The sequence below is a fragment of the Octopus bimaculoides genome, chromosome 18 (genome assembly GCF_046866305.1).
Source record: "Octopus bimaculoides isolate indiv1 chromosome 18, ASM4686630v1, whole genome shotgun sequence".
Classification (NCBI taxonomy): domain Eukaryota; kingdom Metazoa; phylum Mollusca; class Cephalopoda; order Octopoda; family Octopodidae; genus Octopus; species Octopus bimaculoides.
Genome location: NC_142945.1, coordinates 31,419,387 through 31,431,727, shown reverse-complemented (window position 1 = coordinate 31,431,727; position 12,341 = coordinate 31,419,387). Strand labels below are relative to the sequence as shown.

General features: G+C 37.0%; 1 protein-coding gene across 7 annotated transcripts in view; it reads left to right on the top strand.

Moving 5' to 3' along the window:
• The window catches only part of LOC106871252 (uncharacterized), a 208,532-nt gene that overhangs the window by 63,476 nt on the left and 132,715 nt on the right, over positions 1 to 12,341 (top strand). For all 7 annotated transcript variants that reach the window (XR_016244974.1, XM_089365965.1, XM_089365967.1 and 4 more), the window contains one exon: positions 910 to 1,054. Coding sequence is in view for 6 of the 7 variants with exons in the window: in XM_089365965.1 (XP_089222091.1) it covers positions 910 to 1,054 (145 nt within the window). In the remaining variant the exon portion in view is untranslated. The remainder of the gene's footprint in view (positions 1 to 909; positions 1,055 to 12,341) is intronic.

Below are 12,341 nucleotides of genomic sequence, written 5' to 3'. Positions count from 1 at the left end.
TGAATACCCTATCATCACTCACTTATTCATCTATTTACCTTTGTCACATCATCCATTACTCATTTCTCTAATTTTGTCACAAATTGGCTGACCGAATATGCTAAGATTTTAAAATTCTATCTACTATTAATATGCTATTTCTAACACCGGTATTGCTGTTTTGCAGTGCGCCCACGCTCCCACCCCCACCACCAGTTCCAGAAGTCCCTATCCTCTGACATCCTTCGGTTGTCTCCCATGAGCACTTCTAAAGGCTTAATGCCATCCCCACCCCTACTTAGGGCCTATCTCCTAAGTAAGGTTCTGATCATATAGCGCATAAAAATGATGGTGTAGTGTATGCAGGTTGAAGGCTGTTGTTCGTTTATGAATTCTGCCAAATGCGAGCTGCCTTTTCAGGTACATGACACTGCTGTCCCTCATCCCAGGGTCACACAGGTCCGCACCTCCCACACCCTCATGGTTGGCACACTCAACGTGGGCACACTGAAAGGTAGGTCTGGTGAGATTGTTGAGATGCTTGAACGGAGATGTGTAGATTTGAGCTGCATCCAAGAAGTAGTGGAGAGGAGGGTTCTGCTAGGTTTCTCACAGGCAAAGAACATAAATATTTATTCTGAATGATATTTATTGTTCCCATATTGTAGATGATGTTTTAATATCTGGAGTTTAATGTGCTTGTCCAGTTATTCAATATCTTGCCAAGGTAACTAATTAAAGCTTGATAGATATGTGGCAAATTGTACTACACTATAATAGTATACTTATAGGTTGATGGATTAGTTGAAGTAGACATGTAAACTACCTCTTAATATCTATTTACTGCTAGATGTACTTCGTAGAGTCAGTGGTGAAATGTATTCATCTACGATTAGTGTACTCTGTACAGTAAATGTTTATTTACTTTAGGGACTGTGTTAATGAATTTTACCTGAGTGCAGAATCCAACTCATCACAGTGTCAGTGCACCGCAGTGCAGAACCTAAGTCAAGATGAAGACGAAGCATATTTTGGTTCTTATGGACATTTTAGTATTCACAGAGAAATGTTACAGGTGAGTTGTTTCTATGTCAAGCTTGTGCTGTCTGTATATGTATTAGGTTGTGCTAAATTTCTGGTATTTGTAACGGGGGGGGGGGGGGGGGGGCATGTTTGCATATCTTCTATCTTTTACTTGTTTCAGTCATTTTTGATTATGGCCATGCTGGGTCACTGCCTAGAAATGTTTTAGTCAAACAAATGAACCCCAGGACTTATTTTTTAGAGCCTGGTACTTATTCTTTCCATCTCTTTTGCCATGCATATATGATGTGTGTGAGTGTATGGTTATGTAAATGATGATATATACATATATATATATTTATACATGTGAGTGTGTGTATATATATATGTATATTAGAAAAAATAATAATCAGGTTGCTCAGATGTCTGGATGGTTGTGTATTTGCAGATATTTGTTCATGTGTCGCATGTTTTGTGAATTAGCACTTTCACCTAGTCTTGTAGGGTTTTCAAAAAATTTGAAAACCCTACAACACTAGGTGAAAGCGCTAATTTACAAAACATGTGACATACGAATAAAAATCTGTAAATATACAACCATTCAGACATCTGAGTACCTGATTATTATTTTTTCTAATATATAATTCCTGTACATCACCTCTAAACCTTCCAATATATATATGTATATATACACACATACACATGTATATATATGTGTCTGTGCATATGCATTTGTATATCTATACATGTGTGTGTGTGTGTGTGTGTGTGTGTGCATATATATGTATGGCTTTCGTTGACATGGAGAAAGCCTTTGACAGGGTCCCCTGCTCCCTTATCTGGTGGTCAATGAGAAAACTAGGGATAGATGAGTGCTTAGTGAGAGCTGTGCAAGCCATGTACAGGGACGCTGTCAGTAAGGTGAGGGTTGGCAACGAGTACAGTGAAGAATTCCGAGTAGTTGTAGGGGTCCACCAAGGTTCAGTCCTCAGCCCCCTCCTATTTATCATAGTCCTCCAGGCGATAACAGGAATTCAAGACAGGATGCTCCTGGGAGCTCCTCTATGCTGATGACCTTGCTCTAATTGCTGAGTCACTATCAGAACTAGAGGAGAAGTTTCAGGTGTGGAAGCAAGGATTAGAATCAAAGGCCCTTAGTGTCAACCTAGCTAAAACCAAAGTCCTAATAAGTAGGAAGGTAGACAAAACACAAACCCCTTCAGGTAGATGGCCCTGCTCGATCTGTAGAAAAGGTGTAGGTAGAAACTCTATAAGATGTACCCAGTGCAAGCTATGGACACAGAAGAGGTGCAGCAATATGAAAGGAAGGTTAACTATGAAGTTAGTTTTTGTATGTGGCAGATGTTCAGGAGCAATAAACACTGAAAATGTGCAGAAAACAACTTTGGCCACATTCCAGGGAGAAAAGCTAGACGTAGTTGATAGCTTCCGCTATCTGGGTGACCAAGTTAGTAGTGGGGGAGGGTGCGCTGAAAGTGTAGCTGTTAGAATAAGGATAGCCTGGGCAAATTTCAGAGAGCTCTTACCTCTGCTGACGACAAAGGGCCTCTCACTCAGAGTAAAAGGCAGACTGTATGACGCATGTGTACGAACAGCCATGCTACATGGCAGTGAAACATAGGCCGTGACTGCTGAGGACATGCGTAAGCTCGCAAGGAATGAAGCCAGTATGCTCCGATGGATGAGTAATGTCAGTGTGCATACCCGACAGAGTGTAAGTATCTTGAGAGAAAAGTTGAACCTAAGAAGCATCAGTTGTGGTGTGCAAGAGTGACGATTGCGCTGGTATGGTCATGTGGCGAGAATGGATGAGAATAGCTGTGTGAAAAAGTGCCACACCCTAGCGGTTGCGGGAACCTGTGGAAGATGCAGGCCCAAGAAAACCTGGGATGAGGTGATGAAGCACGCCCTCTGAACATTAGGCCTCACCGAGGCAATGACTTGTGACCGAGACCTTTGGAAATATGCTGTGCGTGAGAAGACCTGGCAAGCTAAGTGAGACCAAAATCCAAGGCCTCTGCCAGGGATGTAGCCAGCCCACTTATGCGTAACATTCCTTCATTGGACTCTAAACTCCGCTTGCAAAGACCTGTTGAGGCAAGTGAAATTGAAATCGAACTAAATTTGACAACTGGCACCCATGCCAACGTCTCTTTCATTGAACACTGAACTCGGCTTGCGAAGACCTGTTGGGGCAAGCGAAAGCGAAATCGTGATGGCACCAATACCAGTAAATCACTAAGAGCACCGTCCGAGCACGATTGTTGCCAGAGCAGATGCCTGGCTTCCGTGCCGGTGGCATGTAAATAGCACCATTTGAGCATGATCGTTATCAACGACACACTACTGTGTCGATAAGCTAGCTGGAGGAGATGTCCTCCTGGGGCTAAAGCAACAGTAACATCCACCCCTAGGGGTCAGCCACACTTAAGTGGCAATACACTTTACTTTATTGTGCAGTTACTTTTAATACTTCATTTAGAGAATTAACATTGCTTGTTTTCACTTTTTCGATATCAGTGAAGAATTTCACTGGAAAAATATACATAAGGTTGCCAAGAATTTATACCTCTCATCAAAGGTCGGTAGCTATCGGACGCTGACGAAGGGAAATAACCCTGAAACCCGGGTCCGTTTGTGCTACGATCAAAATGAGAGGGGTAACTTCCCTTGGCAAAACAAGAAGAAAAGAGTAACGAACTAAACTAGTCATAGTTAATCATATACATGTTTCTGGCTTAGAAGGAAAAACTCTTCATTACCTCATCAGTATGATATTCCAGTTGCAAATTCGGGCTTGGTAAAAATTATTAATTATTAATTTATTAATAAATTGATAATCCTTTACCCTTTTAATTGTAATAATTATATATATATGTATATATACATATATATATGTATATATATACATATATACATATATATATATATATGTATATATATACATATATACATATATACATATATATATATATATGTATATATATACATATATACATATATATATATATCTATATATATATATATATATATACATATATACATATATATATATATATATATATATATATATATATACACACACACACACACACACACACACACACACATATATATATATATATATATATATATATATATATATACACACATACACACACACACACACATATATATATATATATATATATATATATATATAAAATTTGAAGAAAAGCAACAAAAATTCAATAGGTTATAGCAGTACGTACGTTTCGTACAAACTTCATTTATTTATGTAGTGAGAAGACCACATAAAATGTGCAATGAAAATGTACTCCTCAGCTGCATAATGGAATTTCATTTTAGAAAGTCATTTTGTAGATGTGTGCAAAAACAAGAGTAGGAGAAGAAGAAAATACCATCTTGACTGGGCTGTTAATCAACAGTCTAGTGAATCAAACATGAATTTAATTTCTATATATTCTAGTTGGAGGGGTAAGATACCAGTAATTTCAATTTAGAGGAAGGTAGATTAAGTAGTAATGGACAGCAGGTTAGGGGTGAATCAAGCTAGAGGAAAAAAAAAGAGAGAGAGAGATAAGAAAAAGGAAAAATATATATATATATATATACATATATATATATATATATATATAAATAAAAATGAAAATGGAAGGACAATACCCTAAGTAGTGGCTAGAGGGAATGTAGGTCAAGATATTGGAGAATTATTAAGAATATATCTATTCGTCTGTATATTTAGAATAATACAACAAAACACTAAAGTACTAAATTTAAAACCATATAGAACATTAATAGTTAAATTAGAACAAGACAAACATTTATAGTTAAAATAAGATATACATTAATGTGGGGTAGTAGAAGAGAGATATTATTTATAAGTAAAACCATAATATCAATGGCCAAAAATAAAACAAAGAGAAAAGGTGGGGGGAGAAGGAAATAAAGGGGAGGAATAAAGTTAGAAAATCAAGACTAAACTAAGAGAATTAAAGCTAAGGTTTCAGAATTGATAATATGGTAGAAAAGACTTAGAAATAGCTAGAGAAATGTAGGAATATTATCAGTGTGTTGGGAAAGGTTAAAATGTATTCCAAAATTTATACTTTAAAGTTATAACTCAAATAAAGTAGTTAATAGTCTGGGAAACGAAAGGGATTAAAATAATATATTATTAGCAAGATTTACTTTTTAAAATATTTAAAGGTGCGAGAGTAACAACGTACACATAGAACACTAAGGTCAGATCTATTGTTATTTAGATTAGGATTATCCTAAAGTTTAAAAATTTCATAAATTTCCATAGAGCATAGTCCACAGCCGTATCTACTATTTCTATAGGGTTGTGCTCTCCTGACGATTTCCCATTTAAGGTTAAAATCGATACCATTTTCCTTCAATTCCCAAATTTTATTAGATAATGATGTGCTATTGGCTTTATGTTTAAGTCTAAACAAGGAAAAATGATATAGCTATTTGACAGACAACATCCATCATACATGCATTTATGAGATGGCATTACTAATGATATTGCAGGATCAGAACTTGGAAAACTTTGTCTCATCCCTTTCAGTTTTGCATGTAACCCAAAATATAGGCATGAGTGGACACAAGATCTTATGGCTTATGTCCCTAATTATGGATGTTTTGTTCTTTTCTTCATTTTCATTTGCAATCCTAAATGTGATGAAATCCAAGCAGAGCGTTTTTCCAGGACAGCTCTTCAATAGACATAATCTAATTGTAAAACTGTGATTTAGGGGATCTAGTATCAGGCTAAAATACAGCTGAAATCATCTGGCAGAAGATTATAAATACCACATTCAGTTGCAATGTCCTGGCAAGAATATAAAATATACGGATGAAATCTACAATATTGCATTAACTGCAATCTAAGATAAATGTGTTTCTATGAAAGGAAATGAATTGCATGAGTATGGTTATGAAGATTATTGCATGAGTATCAGAGCTTCAATGTTCTAAGAAACTTCTTACAACATTGAAGACCTATAAAAATATGTTCTAAAACAAATCCTAATTGTTGCATGAAAAAAAGTATTTTACAATGCTTTTCCTCAAAAGGGGAGGAAATTTTGTTCTTATGTGGCAAGAACTGGTAAAACATTTGCCACTAAGCTGTTATCTGCCAAACTTTGACAAAAGAAACAATAGCTTTAGTTGTTGCTACTTCTGGGAGAACTTTCAGATAGTTCTTAAATTTAGTTAACAATGATATACCAATTTGTAATATTAGTAAAACTTCTCAGATGGGACAGGTACTAAGGAGGTGTCATCTCATTGTTTGGGATGAGTGCACAATTGCAAACAAAATGTCTTTGGAAGCTTTGAATCAAAGTTTGCAGGATTTAAGAAATTCTGAAGAGACTTTTGTCTGTAATACTAAAGGGTACTTAGTGGATAAATTAAGAATTTGCTTGAAATTGTATTTGTGGAGACATATAACAAGAAGGAACCTGGGTAATGGGTCGTATGCAATGTTTCAAGTAGCACAGGTGCTTCTAAAGCAGAAGAACATCCCTGGAAGACCTGCCATGAGCATCACCCACTAATATGTGGAGAAAATTCCTCAACTTGTGCATGAGGATCATCAGAGGACAATCAACAACATTGCTAATGTTGTTAATCTATCAAATGAGTCCATGCAGGTAATCCTAACATCTGGATTCTTGAAGACAACAATGCACCCTGTCACCAAGCTCTTTTCGCTTGTGAGTTTCTTGCCAAAAGTCACAGAAGGTTCTCAACTCACTTACGGAAAAAACTTCCAGGCTGGATTCCAAAAGTGGCAGGAACACTGGGACTAGTGTATTGCTACACAAGGTGACTATTTCGAAGAAGATGATGTTAAAACTTAGGTAAATAAGTTATTTTTTATTAAATGTAATTAGTCCAGGGACTCATTGATACCACCTCATATATCTTCAATCATCATCAAACAATATTTAATGTCTATTTTCCATGCTGAAATGGCTTGGACAGCTTGACAGAAACTGGCAAAGCTAAGGGCTGCCCCCATGTTTCATAGTCTATCTTGGTTTGGTTGCTATGGCTGAATGCCCTTCCTAATACCAACCACTCCACAGAGTGTGCTGGGTGTTATTCGTGCAGTACCTTGGTTTTAGAATCTCAATTCTGTTGTGGTGCGCAGGTCTTCTCAAGTATAGCAATGCACAACATAACTCAGCCCTCTGTCATCTCAATTGTAAAGCTCTGTTTCGAGAATGGCCTTCAATACTTCATCCCATGTCTTTCTGGGTCTCCCTCTCCCACAACTTCCCTCCCACTTTAAGTGATCAGCACTTCTTTATGCAATGTTCCTCATCCATCCACATCACATGACTAAACCATTGCAGTCTCCTCTCTTGCACACTACATCTAATTCCTCTTATGCTTAATTCCTCTCTCAATGCACCAATGCTCTATTGCACATGGACACTGACATTGCACATCCAAGGGAGCATACCAGTTTTGTTTCACTCCAGCCTTCATATCTCTGCATTCAGTGCCCAAGTATCACTACCTTGTAGCATCATAGTTTGTATACATACATTGTATAAACTAAACTTACCTTCACTCAGAGAGACCTTTGGTTGCCAACAGAGGGAGCAGCTCCCTAAATCTTTTCCACTCTATTATTGTAGCGATTACACTTTCTGTACAACCTCCATCATTGCTAATTAAGTCGTCTAGGTAGCAAAAATTATCTACACTTTCCAGAGAGCCACAGAGATATTTAAGGAAATCAGTTTCCCATGTATCTGTGGTCTTTATGGCACCCATACAAATACTATCTTCCACATACAAACACTACATTCTCTGTGAACCTTCATACTATTCCACTGCACCTTTTATGTGTTCATAGCTGGAACTGGGCACACTGAATGAAATTCCTCCTAACACTTTCCCCACATATTGAACAGGGCCTTTTACCAGAAGTGTGAAGGGTCTTGTTCTATATTTTGCATACTAAGACCTTAGTCTTTAAGTTTACTTTAAGACCCTTTGATTCCAGGTTCTGTTTCCACAATTGGAATTTCTTTCCTAACTTTGTTACAGTTTCTGCTAAGAGGGTACGATCATCAGCATATAATAGTTCCCATGGGCTTCCTGTCTTAGATTCATCTGTTGTGGCCTGGAGGATGATGACAAATAGGAGGGGCTGAGGACTGATGTGTGTGTGTGAAATATATATGTTTATATACAATGTATATGTGTTTGTGTGTGTGTATGTGTGTGTTTATATATATATATATATATATATATATCCTTATTAAAAGCAAAGTTTGTTTGTACATTGACTGCTGGAAACATTAAATAAAATTGATAATATTTCAGGTTTTTTGTCATTTAAGTTAATTTGACCATTCCACATATAACTGTGCACTTATTTTCCGTAAACAGATTGGAACGGGAAGTGACTTGGTTGTGTACTGGATCCTATTTCTAGCAACCCATGTACTGTTTATTTCACTGTAAAGCATTTTACAGAGTGAAAAAATACTCCACCTATCACTCAATCTACCTCCAACATTCTCTAACTTTATACAAGGTAAAAAAGCTGGACAAGTGGGTACCACATGAAGTGAACAAGCATCAAATGACATGTCTTGAAATTTGCCCTTCTTTACTGTCACAGCATAAGAATGAAATATTTATGCATTGTATTGTTATATGTAATGAAAAATGGATTCTTTTCAACAATAGAATCATTCTGCACAGTGGTCAGATAGAGATGAAGTACCAAAACACAATCCAAAAAAGAATATTTACCAAAAAAAGCTAATGGTGTCTGTTTGGTGGTCCAATGCTTGTGTCATCCACTACAGTTTCATGAGACTTGGTAAGTCAATTATAGCAGATGTATTTATCAACCAGTTGGGTGAAATGATGAGTGAACTTGCAATTAAACAACTGAGATTGGTTAACAGAGACAGGCCAATTCTCTTGCAAGACAATGCTTAGCCACATGCTGTACAAAGAATGCTACTCAAGTTACAGGAACTGAACTTGGAAATACTCTGTCATCCGCCATATTCACCAGATCTTGCACCAACTATCACGTTTCCCAGGCTTTAGACAACTTTTTGAAAGGAGAGAAATTCAAATCTGAAGAAGATGCAAAAACAGCCTTTCGTGTTTTCATCACCTCTTGCTTTCCACAATTCTTTGTTGCCAGCATAAATAAGGTACCAATAAAATGGCAGAATTGTGTTGATAATTTAGGTGCATACCTTGATTAACTGCATTGCTTTTTCTACAGCCACATTGTATTATTATTTGTTCCTTTCTTATGGGCAGAATTGGCACACAAGTATGAAGCAAACAACTCTTTATAAACATTTTTCAGTCAGTTTGCGATGAACAATGCTGAAATTGTTGACACCAAAAATATATACATCGGCAGCTTAGATTAGAATGAAATCCTAGCATTGCCCCCAAAATAACCTAAGAATTATGCAACTGAGCCTCGTTCTGGTGTTCATTTTGTAGTAAAATAGGTTTGCTGTGCCAAATCTTACTTTATGCTGGTAGCCAAAAGGTTGCTTAATGTTTTGATATGTAGTACAGCAATATGGGCAACTCATTTTCATGGCCACAAATTGGGTAATGTAAGTTGATAACTGAATCACACAGATATACATTAGCTTCCTCAATGAAAAGGTTATGTACAAAAGTATTATAGTTTTGTGCAAGCATATTTGGTATCAGTTTATATCAATGTTGAGGCCAACATAATAAAGGGACTTTTTAGGTTGTATGTATATGTACATATATAAGAATATGAGTAAAGAATGTTAGTGATGTGGGCAGTTTGGCATAAATGTATAGAGATGTTGTGCTTCTTGAAAATAAATGGGTTATGCTGGTATGCAGAGGTTAGGCTGATAAAGTGTGAAAGCATAAGAAATAAAGTATATTAATAATTTGCATGAGAAAAGGACTTTGTTTTGCTTTTGAATGCAAACATGCAAAAGTAAGCAATCGAAACTTACGAATGTAAAGAAATGGAGGATGTAGAGGTATCCGTATTGCAGAAGGTAAGGTATATGGAAAGAAAGCTGGTTCATTGTGAAAAGCACCATCTCTCTAGTGTTTGGGCAGACAGCACACTTCGGCATATGTTCAGTGAAGCCAACAGTACTTCTGGGTAAACTATGTTTTGCATAAGTCCATTGTTGGTTGTATAAATATACAAGTCATCTGCACTGCTAATTTGAGAGCATGTGCTATATAGTTGTCTATGCAAAAAGCAGGGTATTTGTAAATTGAGATCCACAATTTTTTAAGTTTGGCTCTGGGCTTTGTTGATTGTCATAGCAAAGCACAATTGCACTGGTAACTGGTGGTGCTTGAATTGAAATGACACAATAAGGGACATGCCTAGAATGTACATGATCTCTCCTCCATGGCAGCCAGCAATAATGACTTGTCATTCTAGTTACAATCAATCTTGTACCATTGCATAGTCATGGTGGGTCCAAATTCCTCGCGCATAATAGGTGCACCTTTCTTTAGGAACAACTTATGTGATGGAAGTCCTGTGAGTTGTAGACAGTTGAAAATTTCAACCAGATACTCAATAGTGGCATGTTCATTGATGGTAGTATCAATGAAGACAGACATTGAAGCATCTCCAGATAGAATGTGGAGTTCATGGTTTACTTTATCAACACTTTCATTCTGAGGTGCTAAAATAGCTCTCTCTGCAAACCATGCTGTGTTTTTTAAGTTGTCTTACAATGTGGGTAATACCTTTTCTTTAAGCTTGGCCTATGTTGACACCATATGCCCACATTGCAGTACATGCTGCTGCAGGGCGTTATTCAACGGTAAGGCCCTGCTTCCAATTTGTAGAAGTTGATGAGAGAATTCCTCAGCTAAGGTGTCATCGTAGAGATGTGCTTGCATATTCTTAATGAAAGCTGACTAACAACCTTTCACATTGGTGAAGACTTTAGACATGCATAGATCTTGTTAGCTTGTGTAGCTCATGGTATGACTGGTAATATTTGATGGAAACCTTCTGCAAGGACAACAGTTAATTCCCCCCATCTCCATAACAGCAGTATTGTTTCTATCCCTTAGTAACCCATCTCGGGCTTCTAGTGCACCACGGTGTGCCATAGTGCATTCGTCCCCGGCAGTAAGTGAAGTTTGGAGCAGAATTTCCCCCATCAGTGATTGCTTTAACCCATTCGTTACTAACCCGGCCGTAGCCGGCTGAAAAATTTTTTGGTTCATAAGTCCAACCCGGCTGTAGCCGGCCAAGAGTACCCATTGTTATTTAAATGTATATTTGAACCCAAATCTCGTTAGTACATTCGTTAAAACACCTGATTTCATTTTGCAAACAGTTGAGTTATTGTATCTGACGTTGTTTGGCGTGATATTTGAACTCAGTGAATTTTGGAAGATTTTTTTCCACATTTTTTGCGGCGTTAATTTTTTTCAACTTTGAAGATGGAGAGGAGTTTCATGCTATCAAGCAGTGATTCCGAATTTGAAGGTTTTTCAACAGAAGATATGGAGATATCAAAGAAAAGAATGAATGATCTACAAAAGCATGTGGTGAACGATAATGAATCAGATATTTCTGTATCCGAAACTGAAAGCAGCGATTCTGAAAGCGGCGACGGCGACAGCGAGGATGATTTTACACCAGAATGGAGTAAAGATTTTAAAAATATGTTTATTAACAATTCTTCTGAGGAGACAGGGTCTACCCATAGTCTTTCTCAGGAAGCGAAACCTTTAGACTACTTTTTCTTATTTTTTCCAGCATGCTTGTTTGAAATGATTACCGCAGAAACAAACCGTTACGCAGAATGTAAACAAGCCGGAAAAAAAAGATAGCTTGCGGTTTCCTGCAACTGTAGATGAAATACGGGCATTTTTTGCCATAAATATTATTATGGGTATTAGACAGTTACCCAGAATAATAAATTACTGGAGCGATCAGGAACCTTTTGGCGATGAATATATTTCCAGTATTATGAACGAGTACGATTCGTGAAGCTGAACCAATATTTACATGTGAGAGACACTAGCAGTACCCCAGTACGTGGAGAACTTTGAGACAAAAATTATGCAATAGAATTGATTAAGAACCCTTTCTTTAATTACGTTATAAATATCACATTAATATGTTGATAAATAAAAAAGTTACAGGTGTTTAATGAGACTAGTCTAAATTCATGATTATTTTAGAATTTAATTGAAACTCATGAGGGGTGTATTTTGGTCAGAAATATAGTAACGAAAGGGTTAAAATATTGCACATTTAGGCATCTGTT